Raw genomic sequence first — 20,956 nt, forward strand, 5'->3', positions numbered from 1 at the left:
CTCTGGGCCGGGTGTATCCACTTGGGGAGGCGGGTAATGGACTCGGGCACCGGGGACGCGACCTCGTTCCGGTGACCGAAGCTTGTGGAGTTACCTCCACCCGGGGATTCCCAGCCCCCGTTCCAGCTAATCCCTCCCCCTTCTCCCCCAGTCTAGGGATCCTGGGCCCCGAAAGTTCAAGAAGTCAAGAGCCTTGAGAAATGCACTGTGCAAATATATTGACTTTATTTGTCTCCTTTCGGGAGCCTCACAGACATACCCAGGTAAAAAGATCGTTAAATAAACGCTGTCAGCTATCGCAATGCAAAAATAAATATCAATCCTCCGGCCACAGCAGCAGCTGCGCTGCGCCCCAAGTCCCATTGGCCGCACGCGCCTAACAATTATAAAAGTGTTCAGCGAGAGTGTGTCGGCGTGAGTGTGAACGGGTGTGCGCTGGGGGGCACGGTGGAGCGATGTGCAAAATCGGAGTTGCAAACCATCAGACAAGGGCGTGGAGTGGCTCTCCGGGAAGCCCTGGTGACCTCGGGCGACTCAGCGCGGGCGCGCCTCCCTGCACACACTCACAGCAGAGTTCGTACTGGGAAGAGTTAAAAAATAAACATTTACAAGGGCAAAAAAAGCGGCCCCCCTTCCCTGGCGCCCGGGCGCGCGCTCCGGCCCCAGGCGAGCGTGGCGCGGTGCGCCTGGACCAGTTCGCAGCCGGGCGAGGGTCCAAGCGCGCGTGAGATGGCGGCCCCCTGTACTCTGGGGCCCCGGTGGTGCGGGGCGCAGGCCCCCTTGGCCTTCGCACGCTGGTCCCCGGGGGGCTGCGGGGGCGCGCGAGTCCCGCTGCGGGCGGCGCCTCTCACAGGGCCGAGTCGGAGTCGCTGGAGTCCAGGCTGTTCCTCAGTTTGCAGCTGCTGAGCTGCTCCCTCTGCAGCGACAGGCTCTGCGTGCTGCGGCGCAGGCACTCCAGGCTCTGCAGGAACGACTTCTTGGCCTTCTCCTCCTCCATGGGGGACACTCCCTCCTCCTCCACCTCCTGGATCTCGTCGAAGGTCACCGGCTGCGTCTTGAAGCGGGACTGGCGCGGCCGCCGCAGCCGGCCCTTGCCCTTGGACAGCTTGGCGGGCCGCACGGGCTGCGGGAACTCGTCGGCCAGGCACACGAAGTGCGGCATCACCGCCTGGTAGCTGGAGCAGATGCCCATCAGCTCACCGGGCTTGGCGGCCGCCATGGCGCTGCCGGCGTCTTCGGGGCCAGGCGGTGGGGTGGCGGGGCTCTCCGGGGGCGGCCGCTGCGCCGGGGCGCCCCGGGAGGCAGCAGCCTGGGGCTCGCCGGGCGGGGGATCCAAATCTGCTGCGGAGCGGTGGCGGCCCTCGCGGGCCCGGGTCGGTGCTCCTGGGGCGGGCGGGCGGGCCCGTCGGGGGACGTGGGGCTCCGGGGGCGCTGCTCCGCTACACTACCAGGCGCTCTCCGCCGCTGCTGTCGCCGTCTGCCCCGCGGCGGCCAGACCCGCCGCTTATATAGCCGGCTCCTGCCCACACGGCTGCGAGCTCGGATGACAGCGAATGCCATTTAAAGCGTGCGCGCCCCGCGCCCTTCCGCCTGACGTCGCCCCGCCACTCTGGGAAAGTAGCGGCCCTTTCCCCAGCGCCGCCCGCCAACCCGGCTCCGGAAGGCAGGCCCCGCCCGCGGGGGTTCCGGGAGCATCCGAGGCCCTGGAGCACGCGGCGGAGAACGGGCGCGGGGCGGCCCAGGAGCAGAGATCCTGTCGGCCTTGGGATCCCCAAGTTTGGACCAACTGTGGTGGCCGCGGGGGCGCAGGACCCCTCTCCCGCCTCCTAACCCCAGAGGCACACAATCAAGGCGCTTGGTTATTCTGCCGCGGGTTCTGCGCTGAGCGCGCGGGGCGGAGGCATCTCCCAGGCTCCAATGCCGCAGGGAGAGCCAGGGCTCCCGGCTCCCCAAAAGTGAGTCGGAGGAAGGGCTGGATTTCTTCTCTGGATCCATGCCACCCCTCTCACCAGACACACACACACACACACACACACACACACGAATACAAACACCGGATTATCCCATTCCAGTTCTCTTCCCTAATTGTCTCCTCTGTCTTCTCACTACCCGCACCCTCCAAGTCCGTCGGGCACCCCCATTCATGCTCAGAAGAATAACACTTAGATATGGCACTAAAAACAACAACAATAATGATAACTACCATCTGGAGGGCTTTACTCCAAGCCAGGCAGTGAGCTTTGTTTTACATATATTATCCCACTTAATCTTTGTAACAGCCCTGGGAAGTAATTCGTATTCTCCCAATTTTACATATGAGCAAATGGAGGCACAAAGAAAAGTGGCAGCCAGGAAAGGTTCTTCAGAGTGGGTAATATTTAAGGCACCCCCTGAAGGACAATAATAGTACTACTAACTGCTTAATATATGCCATGCTCTTGAGTACTTTTTATGCATTAACTCATTTAATGTGTTCACTATTTTATTTAATCCTCTTAGCCTGGATAACAAGTACTTTTTATCATACCCATTTACAGATGGGAAAACCAAGGCACAGAGAAGCTAAGCAACTTGCCCCAGACCACACAGTTATTAAGCAGCAGAGCTGAGATTCAAACAGATGTGATTTAGCTGTCAGCCTTCATGATTATCCATGCCACTGAACTGTCTGCCCTGTGGAGGACAAAGGACCCAGTGGGCGACACGTGGGAGGATGAACGTTTAGGGCAGAATGAATGTCGCACAAAGGCACTGAAGCAGGAAGGAGCTTGGCTTATTCCAGGAACAGCAAAAAGGCCATGAGGCTAAAGCAGAGAGAGCAAGGGGCGTGAGAAGTAGGGACAGTAAAGGAAGGCCTTCGTGGCCATGTTAAGGAGACAGCATTTTACCCTAAGGGCAATGGTAAGGCACTGGAGGGTTTTGAGCAGGGGAGCTACATGCTCCAATTTATGTTTTTAAAAGCTCACTCTGGCTGCTAGGTGGAGAATAATGAGAAAAGGGTTGGGGGAAGGAGCAGGGAGCCCACTTAGAAGATCGTTACATTATCCCCAGAGATAAGACACTGATGACTTGGATTAGAGTGAAGAAAACAGAGATGTGTAGGGAAATGGTCAGATCTGGGATTTGTCTGAAGACAGAATTGAGAGGACTGGCTGACGGATTCGATGGTGGGGGTAGGGGAAGCAAGGGGTGTGGAGGGGAGGGTGGTAGAAATCAAGGTTGACATCTACATATTTGGCTAGACCAAATGTTAGATGGTGGTGCCAGTGATTGACAGGGGAATGTGGTGGGGAAGAGAAGGTTGGGAAGGGAGGACCACTGTGGAGTCTGGGGGTTATCCATCAAAATCTACTACCCACCGGGGTGAGGCCTGAAATGATCATATCAGAACTATATTATGTGAGAGAAAAATTAATTTCTATAATCCTAAGGCCACTGTATTTTGGAGTGCCTTTTAACAGCAGCTTAGCAATACTGTGATACCAAAATTGGCATGGGAAGTTGCTATGTATAAAAATGCTAAAACCTGTGGCAATGGCTTAGCGAACAGGTGGTGAGCAACAAGGAAACAAATATGGGAGAATGGAAAACTGGTGACCCTTGTTATACGCTGTAACAAAACATTTATTAAAAACATTACCTGTGATAATTTGGAAGGCAGACCACATGTCTACTTGAGCCTCCAATTCTAGAGGAATGGTTGGAAAGAGCCAAAAACATTTGTATATGCTGGCTGCTCGATGCTGTCTTTAGCAAGATAGTACAAGAAGAGACTGGCTAGTTTGCAGGAAGAGATGGGGGAGGGGGGAAAGGAGATAACATAGAAAATTACTGTCCTCAGGGTCGGAAAAACCAACTGGTTTTATCCAAAGAGCAGATCAGACCATCTTGGCTCAGAGCCGTTCTCAGGGCCTATTAGGCCAAACATTAAGCCAAACAAAGGAATCAACCTTATGGCAAAGTATTATATTAGGGGTATTGCCTTGTCATCCAAGTCTACTGTTTCAGATGTCCTTAGGGTAACTTTCATTTACAATGAGAGAGAAAGAGATGTGTTGGGTGACAGACAGACTTAATAACTACATCAAGAAAGGAACTTTGGGTGTGGTTATTGTGTATGGAACGGATTAGAAGCAGAAAGACCAGAAACCTACTACATTTTTGAAGGAATTGTTATTACCAACAAAATCGCAAGGCCAGACTTCAAAAGCCCATGATTGTTCCAGCCTAAATAAGTACCTGAGGAGGACAGACTTTCAGCTCCCTGCTGGGCGGCAGTGGAGAGCCACAGACAAGGAGGAATTTGCCAAGGGCAGAGCCAGGGGCCAGGGAGACACAGGATGAGGGGGCCACCCCGAGAGAACCCCCTCCACCACCAGGGCAGGCAGTCCTCACCGTTCTAGAGGGCAGATGGCAGCGGAGACTGCTAGCTGTGCACCCAGTTGGGCCATACTTCCCCGCTCCCCTTGGAGCTCGGTGGGGCCACATGTCTAAGCTCTCATCTGGAATGTAAGCAGAAGTCAAAAGCTTCTGTCTCACTTGCTTAAGAGGAAATTCTTGTCCAGGACTTCCACGTTCTTCCCCCTCACACTGGCTGGGAGAGGAATGACCAGAGAGCCCCTGAGGCTTCGTGTGAAAGACAGCAGTGCCGCAGTCAGTCTGGTCCCTTAATGACCCTGCAGAAGCGAGCTCTCTATCAACCCGAAACACTTCCCTTGGAGCTATCATGTGTGAGAGTCACCAACTGAATATTCGCAAACTACTCTTAATTTGGAGTCTCTATTAATTGGCTTAGCATCGTCCTAAACAAGGGAACCATTAGACATCGGAGTGGATAGGTCCAGCAGGACACTGGAACTTAGAGGAGAGGTGAGGGAGGGAGGGGCTGGTGTGGGAGTCGGCAGGGTGTAGATGGGGCAGGGGGTGGAAGAGAAGGGCTGGGACCAGCCACCAGTCAAGGACTCAGAGAAGCAATGTCCAACAGGGCAAGACAGAAACCAGGAGAACATGTCAGAATCCAAGAGAAGGATGTTTCTAGAACGAGGGAGATGAGTAGAGTGGGAGTCAAGAGACAGGTCCTAGTCTGGCTCCACCTGAACTCACTGCAAGGCCTGGACCAAGCCACCCGTCTCCCTGCACTGTGGAGGTCTCAGCTCCACTGCTGCCCCCTCAGAGCAGCCTTCCCCGGCCACTCTGCTCAAGGTTCCCTCTCGGTTGCTCTGTCCCACTCTCTGCAAGGCCTTCTCATTTGTTTGTTCTTGTCAGTGGGGTCTGCCTTCCTGGCAGACTCTGCCTTTCCCCAGCAGCCAGGCCAGTGCCCACACACCAGGAGCTCATGGTTGCTGAGTTGCAGACAGCCTCCCTCCTCCCAGCCCCATCCCTGCTCCCACAGCCCTGGCAGCCAGCGATGGGACCACTTCCACCAGAGCTTCCTTCCCAACACACACGGCTCCTCCGGGCCCCAAATTCGCGGGCCACGGATGGGAGGATCTGAGGTCTCAGCTTCCCTGGATGGGGGGCTCCCCTTCTCCAGCTCAGGGAGGTGAAGGTGGGAAAGGAGGCCTGTGCTTCACAGCAAGGGTCCCGAGTTAGCTCCCCTCGCTTCTGCTCTGTCTGGAAGTCCTGGGCTCACAAGGGGCCTCCAGGAAGAGGCAAGGGAGGGTGGGAGAGACAGTCAAGCTCCCCAGTCTCACCGCTGACCTTCCCCACACATGGCTCCCTCTGTCAGGATATCTCTGGGACCAGCTCCAATCCTAGGTGGCCTTTTCAAATGACCCACCTGCAGGAGTCAGCCAAGGGCGGCTGTCAGGTTAGGAGAACACAGACCTATTCTAACCCTCCTCCACCACGGGCCCATTCTGTGACCTTGGGCTGGTCATGTGCTCTGAGACTCAGTGTCTGCACCTGAAAGCGTGAGTAATACCTTGCTGTATGCAAATGATCAGTGTATGCAAAGCACGTCTTAAGCATGAAAACATGTTCCTTTTGTTTTTATTCCCTCCTGCCCAAACCTACCCAGCCACCACCCCCAGCATGGTTGGGATGTCAGGAAAGGCACAGGGGGGCTCCTGCTCCAGAAGGCACTGGGGACTTTGGGCAGCTAATCCTCCCTGCCTGACTCACTAAGTAAAAGAGGAAGTCAAGACCAGGCAATGTCTAAGCAACTGTAAGCAATGTCTGCTGTGTGGGGTGTCACTGCTGGTGCTTGAAGGTGGTCCTACGGGTGTCAGGATATCAGCCTCCTTCAGCAAAACTCCCCACCCCTACATCTGCCTTTCTCCAAAGGCTGAAGGGCCAGGGCCTTCCCCTCTGTAGGGTGCAGGGGGCGAGGGAGCCAGTGAGAATGGCCTGTGTCCAGGAGGGGTGGGCAGAATGGGAGGATGGACCCTGGCGGCCCACCCGGGACCTGGGGGCCTGGTTCTCATTGCCCTCTGGGCCTTGCTGAGTTTGCAGGGTTAATGTCAACTTTTCCAGGATAGGCTAGGTTGCCTGCAGGGTTGATGTCAGCTTTTCCAGGATAGGCTAGGACAACTCGGGCAGGGGGTGTCCATTAAAGGGGATGCAGGATGGTCCCTCTTCTCAGCAGGCCTTTAGCCCTGGGACTGCAGAGGAAAGACATAGATAGAACACCTGCTATGTGCCTGGTGTGGTGCCAACAGTGCTCTGCACATGCCTCACTTAAATCATCCTCACGGCATCTTTTGAAGGGGATCCTCCCCTCACCCCATTTTACAGATGAGGACTGAGGGTGCTTTGGAACCTACCAGGGTCACTCTTGGTGCTAAGTGCTAAAGCCAGCACTCAAGCCAGGTCTGCCTGACTCAGAATTCAGTGCTCATTGTTTGTAATAGCCCATCTCATCGTCCCTTTGAGGTGGCTAAAGTCAGACAACCAGGTTGCAGTAACAGCTCCATCATTGATGTACCCTGTGGTCTTGAACCCACTGCTTCTACTCTTTGGAAGTTCCCCCATCTTTGAAGTGAGGAGCCTAGACTCTGATTTGTTGGGGGCTCCTCCAGCTCTAATATTCCAGAATCTTTGGAAGGATGTGTGGATGAGGGGACCCATTTGCAGGAAGTAGATGCTTCCTCTTGGGCCAGAGAGTGGCAAGCAGCCCGGGCTGAGGCTGCGGGGGAAGGCTCGCATCCCTGGAGGGGGCTGCTGGGGGAGCAGATGGGGCAGAAGATGGCAGCAGACGGGGGAGGGGCTTGTGCCACCACCTCCTCCATCATCCTCACCCACACGTTGGCTTCTGGGCAGAGCCAGGGTTTAAAAATAGCAACCACCAGTTCTTGAGCTATTAGCAGGGCTTTGTTTCCAAGGGAGCCTGTGGTACCCTGGCCTGGGTTAGAAGGGAGCAGGGATGCCGAGTCTGTTCCGGGATACAGAGAGGCAGCCAGCCATGGAGACTGCATAGCAAGGCGGGAAGAACCAGGTCAGGGCAGTTCTGTTCACGGTCCTTCTCTGCTTCCTGACAAGAGGGTCAGGTCCCTTCCTATGGCTGTTTTGCTGCCCTGGTACAGACCTACTGCCAGCTAGAAGCCTGGGTCAGCCAGCTGTGTCCCTGTGCTCACCCAGAAGTCTCCCCAGAGTGGATCTCAGGCCTCCAAGTGTTGAATGAGGTCATGGTTATTCCAGATGTTGCTATTTTGGTCAATCTGTACTTTGGGTGTATTTGGCTCAGCTACCACTCGTCCACTTGTGTGTCTGTCTGTGTGTGTACGTACATGTGTGTACATGAATCCAGGTGTGTGGAGATGGAATGCAAATGTTAATGTGGCACAGGGGTGGGGAGAAGGCAGCTGTGGTAGGCAAGTGACAGAGCCTTTCCCAGTGGTCCTCCCTCCTGGCCCCACCCTCACCTCTTGCTCCTGTCTACTTTACCCCAGAGCGAGCCCTCCACACAAAGCCCGTGGCTTCAGCATCCTACCAACTGCTCCTGCCTCAGAATTAGCACTTGGTCTGGTATGATTGTCAGCATAAAAGTGTTTTGATAATTTTGCTGGAGGGTTGCCATGACAATCCCCAGCAAGCTCCAAGAAAGGGTGTTGGTGTGTGCATGGGATGAGGGGAGAGAGAGAGCCTGAGAGACACAGAGGGTAAGAGACAGAGAGAGGGAGGGAGAGGGTCCAGGGAGATCCCCAGTGATATCCCGAAGTCAGATCTTCAGCCCCAGTGCCACCGTCCTAGTGGCCCCATTCATGTTGCGATGAGCTCACTGTCTAATCTGGACCTCACTGTACACAGTGCAACAGAATACCAGCTGCCGGCAGGCAGGCTGCCGGAACTGGCACGGCAGGGCTGGTCCTGCGGGGGGAGGCACCCTGACACCCCAACTCCCAGAATGAGCCCCAGGGAACACCAGGCTAGAGTCCGGGGCAGGGAGACTCTTGGGGACTCAGAAGGAGCCAGAGCCCAGGGAAACCTCCCAAGAATCGTGCCTAGGCTGTGGACCCGGCTATGCTGAAGTGAGTAATGGAAGCATATTTCCCTGCCAAGGGCTTGCTACCTGGCACAGCTTGGCAGCCCGGCACCTGTGGCTCAGTCCTTCCCACATGCTTTTCTGCAGAACTGAGTGTCCCTCTTCTGCGCCCACCAGCCTGAGAACCACTACATGGATAAGGATACAATTCTATAAATCTGTGGCCTTTGAGCTTTGCAAAGTAGTTTCCCCTCTGTGACCTCAGCAAAGCAAGGATATCTTTGCTGTCTTTTGAGATGAGACCAGACAGGCTCAGAGAGGCTCAGAGAGAGGAGGGAACTCAACCAAGGTCACAAAGCAAGCAGCAAGGCGGTGGCAGAATAAGGATGGAACCCAGTCCTGAACTCTTGCCCAGCCGTATTGCCCTCTGCGAGGACAGGTTCTTTGGAAAGGGTCCATCTGGCACTGCCCCTCACATATAGACAGGGAAACTGAGGCCCAGAGACATTACCCAGTTTGTAAGCATAAAGCAGCACTTACAACCTCAGAATCTGAGAAATTTCACAACCTCTACTGAGCCACAAGCCAGCCCCATGGGTTCCCAAAGCAAGCTCCAAGGTTCAAGTGCCAACCTCTGCCATGGGAGGAGAGTCTTCAAATTATTGGCAAAACAGAGCAGAGGGCAGCTGGAGTTGGCCAGGAGCATGAGGCAGGGGGGCCAGAGGTTTTCCCAGGCAGTGCCAAGCCCCAGCTGTGTAAGGCCGCCTTGTGAAGGGCTCCTAGCCTCTGCTGTTGGAGCTGTGTGCACTTGGGCAAGTCACCTCGGCTGTCAGAGCCCCAGTGTCAACAGCGACTGAGAGCCAATGCACACAGGAGCCCCCAGAGGAACGGCTTTTCACATTCTGGGAAGCACTGCCCCAGAACAGCCATCTCTGAACACAGAGGTGCCCTCGTGCCTGGCTCCATAATAATTTGGATAGGAGCCAAGATATGGATCTCTCAATAATTATCATCAGGTGGGGTTGGGCACCAAAAGAAAGTGCTGTAGGCTCTGAAGACAACCCGCAAAGACGACGTTCTGCAGCTTTGGTAGTGGGTGACAGCAGGGGGACAGCAAACAGCACGTGGAGACTGCGCTCAGCTGCCCGGCTCTGGTGCTCACTAGCAAGTTCTCATGCTCTGTGATTGTGGAAGCCTCATGCCTGCCCCGCCCTGCTCCCTGGGTGGCTGTTTTGACGAACAAACCAAATTATTTTATGAGAACATATTGGAGTAAAACGTGCCCCGAGGGAGGATGAATTTTTAAATGGATTCCAAAAAATTAGGGTTGAAACAATGCCCTGTCGTGTACTGTGTTCTAAGCTTGGCCTTGGGATTTAAAGGACTGAGTTTTCCTGAGCACCTGCCTCATGCCAGGCACCAATACAAGGCACTCTGTACCTCTCATCTTGCCTTTGTTTATCTTCCGAGATGGGTGTTACTACCTCTAAACTTTAGTTGAAGAAACAGGCTCAGAGACGTTAGGGAACTTTCCCAAGGCCACACAGCCAGGCAGAGATGGAGCTGGGGTTTGAACCCAGGTCCATCATTGCCAAAGCTCTTTTCATCCATCAGCAGCTCCCACGATGGTGGCTCCTGGACCAGCCCAGGGAGGGGTTCAGTGTGAGGGGAGACAGGGTGAAGAGGGTGGGCCACAGAAAGAGTCTAGAATTCAAATTGGGAGCCAGGCTCCACTTCCCAACAACTTCTCCAGAGAGAAGACTGGTGTCCTCCGGCCCAGGTAACCGTCGGGTGGGGTAGGGAGGGGAGCACGGATGACACCCAACCCCACTCCTTTTTCCATGGCGCGGGGCCCCTCCCCACCCACGGACACCTCGGCACTCAAGGCAGAGCAGGCAGCGCCCAGCCAAGACAGTGGACCAGCCAGGACCTCCCACGGAGTGGGGAGGGCAGTCGAAGCAGTGCCTTCAGTCCAGCCTCCATCTGCATATGAGATTACTGTTTGAAGATATAAGGAAGAAAACCACAAAGGCTTGGCTGACGGGGGTCATGAGGCCAGAGGAAATGGAACAGAACTGCAGGCTGCCAGAGCAGGAAGGAACCTTCCAGATGAGTTGGGTTCAGTGTTCAGAGCAAGGGGCATGACTCATTAGTGGGCCACACAATCAGCTAGGGGTCACAACCAGCATTTTTTAATAATGCACAACAGAAAAGATCAGTGTAGACACATGTAATAAAGTATTGTTTCATGAAGCTTTAGTTTTAGTTAAATCTGTGTGCAAATTGGTTCAACCCCGGTATTCTGCAGATGGGAAAACAGGAGCCAAGTGTAGGAAAAGGCTTGGCCCACCAGAGACTGGACCCAGAAAGTCCTGATGCCAGGATGCTACTGCCCCAGCACCCAGGGGCTGCCTTTCAGAGGCCTGACTTCTTATTCACCTTTTAACCTGAGACACAATAAGCCTTGCCAACTGGCACCCCATGTTGCTTCCAGGCTAGAGAGGGAAGAACCCAGTGCTTCTGATGGGGGGCGGGGTGATGAGGGTGTTGTAACAGAACATCCTCCTTCTTCTTGCTGCTCCTTCTCTGGCTCTTTCCCTTTTCCCTGCCTCCTTTCCCTCCTCCCAACCCCGCTGTGGGAACACCCCAGGCTCAGGTCCCCTTCCACACTCCCTCCCAGCTGCCTCCACAGTGGCCTCTTACAGCTGTCTTCCCAGTCTCTCTTGGCCATTCTGGGCCTTTTCTCCCCCAAGGCCTTGTCCTACATCTGCCTACACATTAGTCACTCCATCCCCAATGCAGTGAGATCTGTCCCAAGCCCGGTGTGAGCCCCGCCCCGCCCTGCCTGAGGGCTGGAGGACTTTTCTTCCCATGTACATTATTTGATGATTATACCTGCAAACAGAGCTACACTGTCACATTCAATTCTCACAACAACCCTGTTTTATCTTATTTTAAAATTTTTAATTTACTTATGGGAGGGGGAGGTAATTATTTGTTTGTTTATTTTTTTTTTTTAATGGAGGTACTGGGGATTGAACCCAGGACCTCGTGCATGCTGAGCATGCGCTCTACCACTGAGCTATACCCTCCCCCCACAAAGACCCTGTTTTAAAGGAGGAGAAACTCAGGGAAAGAAGTTTGTCAAGGGCACAGCAGTAAGTGTAGGAGCTGCCTGTAGAACCAGGCCTACATGGCCCCCAAATTTACAAACACTACTACCCTGCCTGGCTGGTTCCAGCAGCCTTTCCTCCAAAGGATCCTGGAAAGGGCAGGATGGCATGTCTGCAAGGGGCGAGTATCTCCTCCCTTAGCTGCAATGAGGAAAGGAATGTTCCAACCCCAGGAGGAAAGAATACTGGAAATGTTCTCCTCTCACTTTTCCCCCAAGAGAGGAGGACAGACTTCTCTGAAAGGGGAGCTTGGGAGAAGGAAGTGGGTTGGGGGATGGGGAATCCCTTTCCTGCCCACGTCCAGATCTGCCAGCCCACAGAGAGTGTGTGTGCTGCTCAGCTCCTGTGTCCCCCACCTGGGAGGAAGAGACTCACCTCCTCTGCTCTCCGTGAGCAGACATAGTGGGGCGGACAGCAACTGCCCTGGGAGCTGGTGGGGACAGGGCCTGCTGTGCTGTTTCCTCGAACAGGGTGCCCCAAGGCTCAGACTTGGTGAGGGAGTATCTCCCGTCCAGCTCTGTCAGATATTTTGACCTCACAGCTGAGTCCCGTGTCTGTTTTTCTTTTGCTTCAGCACTCATGGCAAGAGGGAGTGTTACTGGCACCAGGAAATCCAGCATCTTTTCCCCTCACCACTCCAAGGAGGTAACAGGCCACACACAAAGACCTCTCTGCCTGGGCTCCTGTCCTGGTCCCCCACCAGGCTTCCCATTCCAGTCCCATCCCCTCCTCCCAGGCCTGATCTGGGCCCATCTTCCTCTCTCACCATCTCTCCTCCAGCTCAACACTCCTTACACAAGCCCCTGGACAGCAGCCACTGCTCATGAACCTTTGGGCTGTCACTTCAGGGTCCTTCTCCAAATGGCTCCTCCACCATGCAGCCTTCCCTGACTGCCATCCCAAATGATATCCCATGTTCCTCCAATGCCTGTAGCGCTCATTATCAGGACTCTTCATTTTACATTCACCTTGTTATCAAGGTTTTTCAAGTGTGAGTCTTGTTTTCTCAACAAATCACATATAACACAACAATGCTAACACTGGCTAAGGTATACCGAGGGCTTGCTGACTCCATGCCAGGCATGGGACAGTCTCTCTTTCAAGGAGAGAAGCTTTCTATAATACCAGCCTGGCACATTATTGATGCTCAACGCATGGCATGAATTTCGCAGATACACTCAAACACTGTTGGTAGGAGAAGTTGGTGCAACCTTTCTGGAAAGCCATTTACATTATGTATTTAAAGCCTTAAAGATATACACAGTCTTCCCAATCTAGGGCAGGACCCCACTTTCAGGAATGTATTCTAAGAAACAATCATGTACACAAAGGTTTAGCCACGGGAAGGCTGCATGAGAAGAGGGGTGGTGTTTCAGTTTCTACAACTGTAACATGGGGATTAAAAGTAGTGCCTAGTCCATGGGCTGTTGTGTGGATTAATAAATCAGGAGTTAATATATGCAAACCACTTAACACAGGGCCTGGCACCACATCAGGCTTCATAAAAATTTAACTTACCTGTTCTTTTATTATTTGAATTGAGGCCTGACTGAGGCCAGATCCTGGACTCTTAGCTACACCATCTCCCTGCCTCCCCCATTCACTCTCATGATTTCCAAAATCAACAGAATGCTTACTAATAGCAAAAACAACTCCAACCTCAACAACCATCAAATTATCCAACACAATGAGACCAGTTACATAATGCTACAACTATATACAATTCTACACAGCCACTCAAAACCATGTTAGGGAACAATAATTAATGCCATGCACCAATGTACAAAACAAGTAGAAAAAGACTATAAGATGATGAGTTCAATATGAAGTTGCTTTTTCTTTTTTTTTTTTAAGTATACAAATGTGTAGGGAAAAAAATCCACTGGAAAGGGCAAAGACTTGTCATCTCTGATGTAAAGTTACAAATGATTCTCCTTTCTCCTTTTATCTTTCTTTTAAATTTCTCACAAAGAACACACATTCCTTTTGTAGTTAGGAAATAAAAACCAATTTTGAGGAAGGAAATAAAAGCCATGTCAGTTTATTTCCATCTTTAATAGGAGGGATTGTGTCTTCCTTTTATGTGTTCCCCACAGCATCTAACACACAATTTCTGGACATAAAAGCCCTGGTCTTGAACAGAATCCCAGCCTGGCAATCTTGTTTACTCTTTCAGGCCAAGGCGTTCTGTACAGACTCTAGAAATGGCCTGCAGGGACAAGAAAACAATGCGACTGGCGGGGGTGCGTCAGACTGGTCTGTGACCTGCTCACCCAGCTGGGAAACATGGTGAACTGACCTGCGGGGCAAGAGGCGCTGGAACCAGGCCAGGGCTGGTGCATTAGGAGACCAGTTATCTGGGGAGCATGTGGCGGGGCTGCAGAGAACGACCAGGTCTTGATATGAGGCCACTTTGGCATCTGGGAGTCGTCTTCAGCTCGGCCTAGAGAACTTCCCAGGAGACACCTAAGTGCAGCTGGACCTTAATATGATCAGCTTCTTTCAGCACAATTTCCATTTTGCCCTTCCTCCCCTCGCTGACTGCAACAGAGGTTCAGGGATCCAGGGAGCCCGACAAAGGGAAAGATTGGGGTCACAAGGCCATCCATCAGTCACACCGGGATCGCCCACCCAGCATGAGGGTCGGGGCTAGCAGGGCATGTGGAATGTCCCACTCAAAACAATTACATTAGTAAGCACATTACTGTCAGGCATGTCACATTCATGATCTCAACCCTCACAGGATCTTGGGGAGGTTGCTGCTTCTGTGTCCATTTCACAGCTGAGGAGACTGAGGCTTGGGGGCTGAGTGATGGGTCCAAGGTGACTCAGCTAGGAAGGGCAGAGTGGGATTCAAGCCCAGGTCGGCCTGACTCAAGCTGCGGCTATATCCACAAGGGCTCTGCGGTCAGTCTGACATATGTGGAGGCTGACATATGTGGCAGAGTGCGGTGTCATAGCTCTTTCCTAACTCCACCCTTGCAGGCAGCTCTGAGATATGAGTGGCACGGTCCGCCCTGCAAAGGTGGATCTGAGCCAGTCTTGCCTGAAACTGTCCAGCTAACTCCCCTGAGCAATTGGTGCAGAGCTCAGCTTGCGCTATTTTTGGCAGGAGAATGCTACCTTGAGCTGCAGCAGGGATCCTTGCCACACATCAAGCCACCTGGCTGGTGCGGCACAGGGACTGTCAATACCACTCCTTGAAGGGCTGCCCCAGTAGGCACTGCGACCTTCCAGGGCTATGTGTACCCATGTTCCCTCTTGTCACCAGGTTCTGCTTCTAGATGGGGATCTCAGAAGAGGTCACAGAACTTGAGTGGTGATAAGAACACTGACTGAGGTGCTTGTTGTGGGCCTTCATGCTGGTTCTGCCGCATTCCCTGGGTGGCCCTCAGATGAGCACTCAACTCCTCGGGGTCTCAGTTTTCTCATCTGTCCAATGGGGAGAGTAGTTCCTAACCTACACCCTCACAGGACTTCCGGGGGCAAAGGGCAAGGCGTGGGCAAGAGTCCTCCAGCTCTTCTCTCTGGCCCCCCTGCTGCGAGCACAGGGCAGGAGGCTGTTCTGGGAGGCAGGCTGAGGGTGGGGGAGGGCAGTGAGAGGGAAGCCCCACATTCAGACTTCCTCCCCTGATTTTTGCCTCGAGGCTAAGTGTCCACCTTTCCTTCTCACACCAGGTGAACAGAGGCTAACGGTTAGCGTCAGAGAGAGGGGGACAGGGAATAACTTAGTGTCTAATCCCTTGATACATTTTCAGAGAAAACATTCCAGAAAAGTTTTCTCTAACCAACAAGGGCATGAAAGAGACCCTTCTGTAGGGACCCCTTCCTCTCCCTGACTCTCCTGGGTCCTGCCTGGGTGGGTGGCCAGCAGCTTGAATATCCCAGGACAGAGTTTGGGAGGCCCCACAGCATCCTTCATCCCCTCATCCCACAAACATTCTTTAGGCAAGGAGGATACAGCAGCTCTCAACCCAAATCGCTTTTTGGAGGGTGTGGATTCCCTTCCTAGATGGTCCCACCCCGGCCCATTCTCCACGTGCAGACAAGGAGGGCAGGGAGGGACCTGATAGCAGAGGCACAGACTGTCATAAGAGCGACCTAGCAGCGGAGGGTGGGGGGGAGGACCCTCCCGCTGCAGCCTCTTGGGAAGGAGGGGCAGACCTTCCGCCTCCGCCGCTGCCGCCGCCAAGTGCCTGCCGAGGGCTCACGTTTGCCTTTCAGGGGCGTCTGGAGCATCACAGGCGGTGCGCGGCAGGCGTTTGTCACAGCGCTCGCTCGCCCACGCCCTTCCTGCAGTGGGCGGCTAATTGCAACCTGATCACGCGGCCCTCAAGAGCTCCGCGCCTGGCCCACCACTTCCTCCTGCCTCCCACCCCACGGGGAGAAGCTTCCAGGCTCCCAGGCAAGAACCTGAGGCTTTGCTGGCTGGCCGGTAAAGGGGCCAAAAAAGCAGTTCCTCCAGCCCCAGGGTACTCTGACTGCGGCTGCCCCCACCCCCACCCGCCACTGACTGCCTGGGGCCAGGGCTAGGGGAGGCCCAGAGACCATACTAAATGCCTGCCCACCAGGGACACCCGATCTCAGGATCTGATCTGTCCTCTAGGTACCTCAGTCTCCTTATCTATTTTAAAAAAACCAACCATCTCATTGGGTTGCTTTTAGGAATAAATCAGATTATGTATGTAACAGGCCCAGGAAACACTATGCTTCCTCCTGGCTTTTAAACCTTTCCTTCACTTTTAGAAACCCAGAATGTGTGTCCAGAGTTAAAAGCTTATGGGGTCAGAGGCCAGGATCCTGCCTGAGCATGTCCACACTCTTGGAGGCCACATGAGAATAGGGACTGTCCCTGGTGTCCAGGGAGTATGACATCACCATTACATGGAGGGGGAGTGATAACCTAGAAATAACTGTAATGGTAACATTGGCACACATACCCTGGTCAGCTCCAAGTTGGCTCATTTGAGAAAACTATCTTTTGGTTAATTAATGCTGGCTACAAAAACACTACCTAATTTATCCTGTTTTCCTACACTCCTCTCTGACACTGGCCCCCACGCCCAGCAGAAAGCCCAGCCCAGCACGGGGCTCTATTCACAGGCTGGGGAAGACTTTTCCAATTTGGCACAGCAGCACTAAGCCAGCTAGAAAAGACACCATTAGCCTGTGTTCCACTCTCATTAATAAACATCAAAATAATTTCCCTGTTGACCCTCAGACACAGGAATCAACATATCTAAGAATGGATTTCAGCAGCATAAAACTGACAAGGGTCTCATCCAGGGAAGGGTTCCTTGCAAAGAGAAAATGGGAAGGGGTAAGGGGTAAAGGGTAAGGGGACAGTTGTAGACTAGGTCCCTCTGAGAACATGTGGGTGGAGCCACGTATAAGTAAAGATTTAAACAAACAGAATGCATCACTATGGAAACATTCGGCTTTTTCAAAGGCATAGTTAAGAAAATAAAGCAATCAAGACTCCAGATTCAACCCTACAAGTGTTTATGACCAGAAAAGGCAAAGTGGGCCTTAGATATTCTGCAGCCAAGTAAAAGCTGCCAGAACTCGAGGAAGAAATATTCCCAGCAGGGCAGGGACCCATCATGTGTCAGGGCTTTCTCTGAAGCCCTCCAGCTGAAGCATTCTGCTCACTACAGGGCCCACTTAACTCTTCTGGGGTTGCTATGACAAAAGTCAGGAGACAGTGCCACTTACTGACCAGGTCCAGACAGATCCGCCACTTGCGAGGGCAGGTCACAGCAGCCATGGAGGCAGCAGGGAGCCCCACAGAAAATGGCAAGCTTACGACCCGTGACCCAAACTTATTAGGAATCATCAACGCCACGTGGGTTAGTGGTTTAGTCAACTACGCAGATCGTGATTTTAATACTGAGGATACAATCTGATGGTAAGTGTCAGACTGTTCCAACCTGCGCTTTTGAGGCAAGCTGCCTGTTGTCAACAAGTTTTCAGTGTGCAGCCGACCTGCGTCTCTAGGCTGTCGGCTTATCAGTCGTGGTGTTGGTCAGCCTCAGGAAGAAGCCTGGTGCTGAGTCTGGGCAAAGTCCCCAGAAGTCTCACAGGTGAAAACAAAGGGAGGAAGGCCCACTTGCCTACCTCTAGAAGTTTGCTTGGGTATGGTCAGGAAACTCTGTTTTGTCACTTGCCAGGAAGGTTGGATGAGAGTTTGTCTATTTTGCCATAAATTGGATTGTGTCCCCTCAAAATGAGCTTCCCTCAGTACAACGGACAATGCCAGTCCAGTTGGCGGCAGAGTTTCTAAGAGATGCTAGAGCTGATTAAGGAGGGATGAGATGCAGATGCCTGCCCTGGTGCACAGGAAAGCCAGGGGACAAACGAAGTGGCCTGTCAGTCAGCCTGGCCAGCAGGGCACTAGGGTGAGCTTGGGTCACCGGCTCTGCAGGAGCAAGCTCTGAGGCTCAGAGGCCTGGGGTTGCCCAGTAGATTATTCCACCTAAATTCTGCATGGCAGAATTTAGCCTGTGCTTTCCATTCTGGTTCTGCCATTTTTAAGTCCTATGAAATGACCTCACCACTTAAGAGGCTCAGTTGCCTAGTCTCTACAATGGGAACAGCAGAGCTTTAGGGAGGATTAGGGATTATGTATAAAGTTCCTAGGATGGTTACTGAATTGTCCTGGCAGGTTATTATTAAAGCTCAAAAAAGGGGCAGCTAAAAAACTAAACCTGTTTTTCTTCATGCTACAGCCATTATATTTGCCCCCTCTGCTTTACAAGTAACGTTGGCAAAAAAAAAAAAAAAAAAAAAAAAAAAAAAGAGCTTCACCCTTAATTCCTAGTTAAGATCTACCACCAGTAAAACACAGCAACAGGTTGGAGCAGTCACTGAGCACGGGCATCCTTTGCCAGGGTCTGGAATCCCTGTCTGGTCCTACACCCTGTACTTTTACTTTATGGCAAGTACCTACTTGACATTTTAGAAGGGACATTATCTTAGTGGTAGAAAGAAGCAGTTCTGGTGTTTGACAGCAAGAAACAAAACCTAAGATTGTTGCTCTCAGATGAAGAAACCCAGGTGGTGGCCCAAGCTGTGTGCTGAAGAGTAGGAATTCGTTTCCCTGACAGACATGGCAGTGATGAGGGAAGAGATCAAATCTGCAGCTGACGCAAGGGGAGAGCATGATCTGGCACTAGGAGAGATGTGGTAAGACCTGGAGTCATCTGCCGGCGCCTTCATTTGTGGGCATGGGAGAGGAATTTCTGCAGGTCATACATCCAACTTATAACCAAAGCTGGCTGCCCAACCCTGGCCAGTTTTTGTCTGTCTGAATAGGAGGAAAGCTAGGAGTTAAACAGAGGTTTGATTTTATTGTTATGGTGATTTGTACCTCCCGCACAGGAAGGCTTCCTATGAGGCTCAGATTTTATAAAGCATTTAGTGTTTCTTAGATAAAGGAGCTATACACACGCAACCGCATTTTAAAAACAGAGAGACTCTGACTCAAGAAGCCACAGAGCTTGTCAGAGAAGGGAGCCTGGCCAGGCAAAGCATCCACCTGAGTTCTGGGGAAGAGCCTGCCCAGCCTTCGGCACTTGATCATGATCATGGGGATCATCTATCTTACAGTATGGAATGGAAACAAGACCAAAAGCAAGAAGGCTTTGTAAACTTTCCCCACAGGCAGCAAGGGAAACTCTTAACTCTCTCACCCTACTTTCATCTATTTAATTCCATTCTCTTTCTCTTCTGTTTCCCTGTCTTGGTTTGGAACTGATCTGGCACACTGCCCCTAAGTCAAGGGGTCAGGAAGACAAGTGCTTTTATGATGCAATGAGGGGCAGCCTCTGTTCTGTTTTGGGAACCTTGGTGACATCACAGACTAATGATTGAATCTTGGGAACTTGTGTAGAAGAGAGCACTGAGTCAGAAGAAAGCCTTAGTCATAGGGTTACTGAAATTGAAAGAGAACAGAACTATTAGGTAACTGAGTCTATTCCCTGCAGGACTGCTCCTTCTCCTATCTGGCTTGGGTTTAAATGACTTAAGTAATTCCCCAGGGGGAACTAATCTATGTGGAACAGCTGCCACCAGCAGGGCGTTTGCTGCTCTTCAGCCGAAATTTCTCATGACATCATGCAATTATTCCTCCCTTTGAGGGGACACTTTTCTCTTGTATTCCAAGTAGTCCAGGTGGCTGCTTGAAGATATGCCGTAGAGCACTGCTTCCACTCTTTATTCAGAGGCCTATAACCTGCCCGAGTGTGTCCTGGGAAGATGGGCAGGCAAGGAGACTCAGCTAAGTAAAGTGCTCCCAGAATACGCAGCTTTCCATCACAATAGCACACAAGCCAAGATGTTTAGGAGTCAAGGCAGACTTCAACAGAGCTCTGTTTGGGTTTCAGCAGCTGTCTGCCTGCGGAAGGCTCCAGTCACTGACGCATATTTGTATCTCCACTTTGCTAAAGTCACAGGGAACAAACATGTGCAGATTTACCCTGAAGGCAAAGTCCGTTCATATTTCTTCAAATGAAGCGGAAGAGGGCAGGAAAAAACTGCTTATGGACAAAACCATCTGTGAGCACAGCCACAGCAGTTTTTAATTTGCCTAAAGAAAATATGTGATTCCGAAGTGTGGTTAGGGATTACTGCTCCCTCAGTCACCATATTATAAACATGAACTGCTGGCTGCCATTTAACAGGACTCCAAGCTGGGAAGTAAACACCATCCTCATCTTCCAAACAGCCACACCACAAGAGTAGCTGGGCAGCTTCTGGAAGTTTCTTCATGGTGGAAGGTCTGCTCAGTCTCAGCATGGCTTCTGTCTCAAAGATCTCACATCAGCAGTGTGCCCCGCCCCTCGAGGGTCTGGATAAACTGTCCGAAAGGTCAGGTTTATTCTTGGTTCTCTAGAGTGGTACTCTTTGGGCACTCGATGCTAAATGGAAATATGAATAACTCTGACATAAACACACTTACATTTTCACTTCAAAGCAATTGAAAACTTATTTATGAGGACACAGACATATTTCAATTTTATGCTGCCTTTCACGAGCAGTAATAGCTCTTTACAGTCTTGTGGATAAAGGTCTCCTTCTCTGAAACAAACCCCCACCCCCACCACGATATGCCAGCGCCCTCACAGTAAGAAAGTTTCATCTTTTCTAAGTGGTGCTCTTCCTCTTAGCCTCCTGCCACTTTTCCAGAGCTCATAAGAAGATACATAAATGGCTGAGCCCAGTGATGCATGAGATTCTCCTCTCATACTAAATGTTCTGACATTAATTTGCACAACTTAAAAATGGCCTGGCCTAAGCTGTGGATCTGTGCAGCCCCATGTACTAGCCACTGGCTGCCTGAAGTTTTTTAAATTAATTACAA

General features: G+C 52.1%; 2 protein-coding genes across 4 annotated transcripts in view; both read right to left on the reverse strand.

Annotated features, from left to right (window-relative positions):
• Positions 1-20,956, reverse strand: part of ALKBH3 (alkB homolog 3, alpha-ketoglutarate dependent dioxygenase) — a 74,413-nt gene that overhangs the window by 22,147 nt on the left and 31,310 nt on the right. For 2 of the 3 annotated variants that reach the window (XM_010964653.3, XM_045523824.2), the window contains exon 10: positions 204-20,513. The exons of the other annotated variant lie outside the window; for it this stretch is intronic. In XM_010964653.3, coding sequence (XP_010962955.2) covers positions 20,385-20,513 — 129 coding nt within the window. In that variant the 3' untranslated portion in view covers positions 204-20,384. Of the gene's footprint in view, positions 1-203; positions 20,514-20,956 lie in introns of those variants that run through there. 3 annotated transcript variants of the gene reach the window in all.
• C10H11orf96 (chromosome 10 C11orf96 homolog) lies at positions 204-2,145 on the reverse strand. The gene is given in 3 exon segments (XM_010964651.2): positions 204-1,385; positions 1,387-1,826; positions 2,110-2,145. Coding segments are annotated over 3 exon segments (1,014 nt in total). The 3' UTR covers positions 204-847.

This window comes from Camelus bactrianus, chromosome 10, assembly GCF_048773025.1.
Source record: "Camelus bactrianus isolate YW-2024 breed Bactrian camel chromosome 10, ASM4877302v1, whole genome shotgun sequence".
Lineage (NCBI taxonomy): Eukaryota > Metazoa > Chordata > Mammalia > Artiodactyla > Camelidae > Camelus > Camelus bactrianus.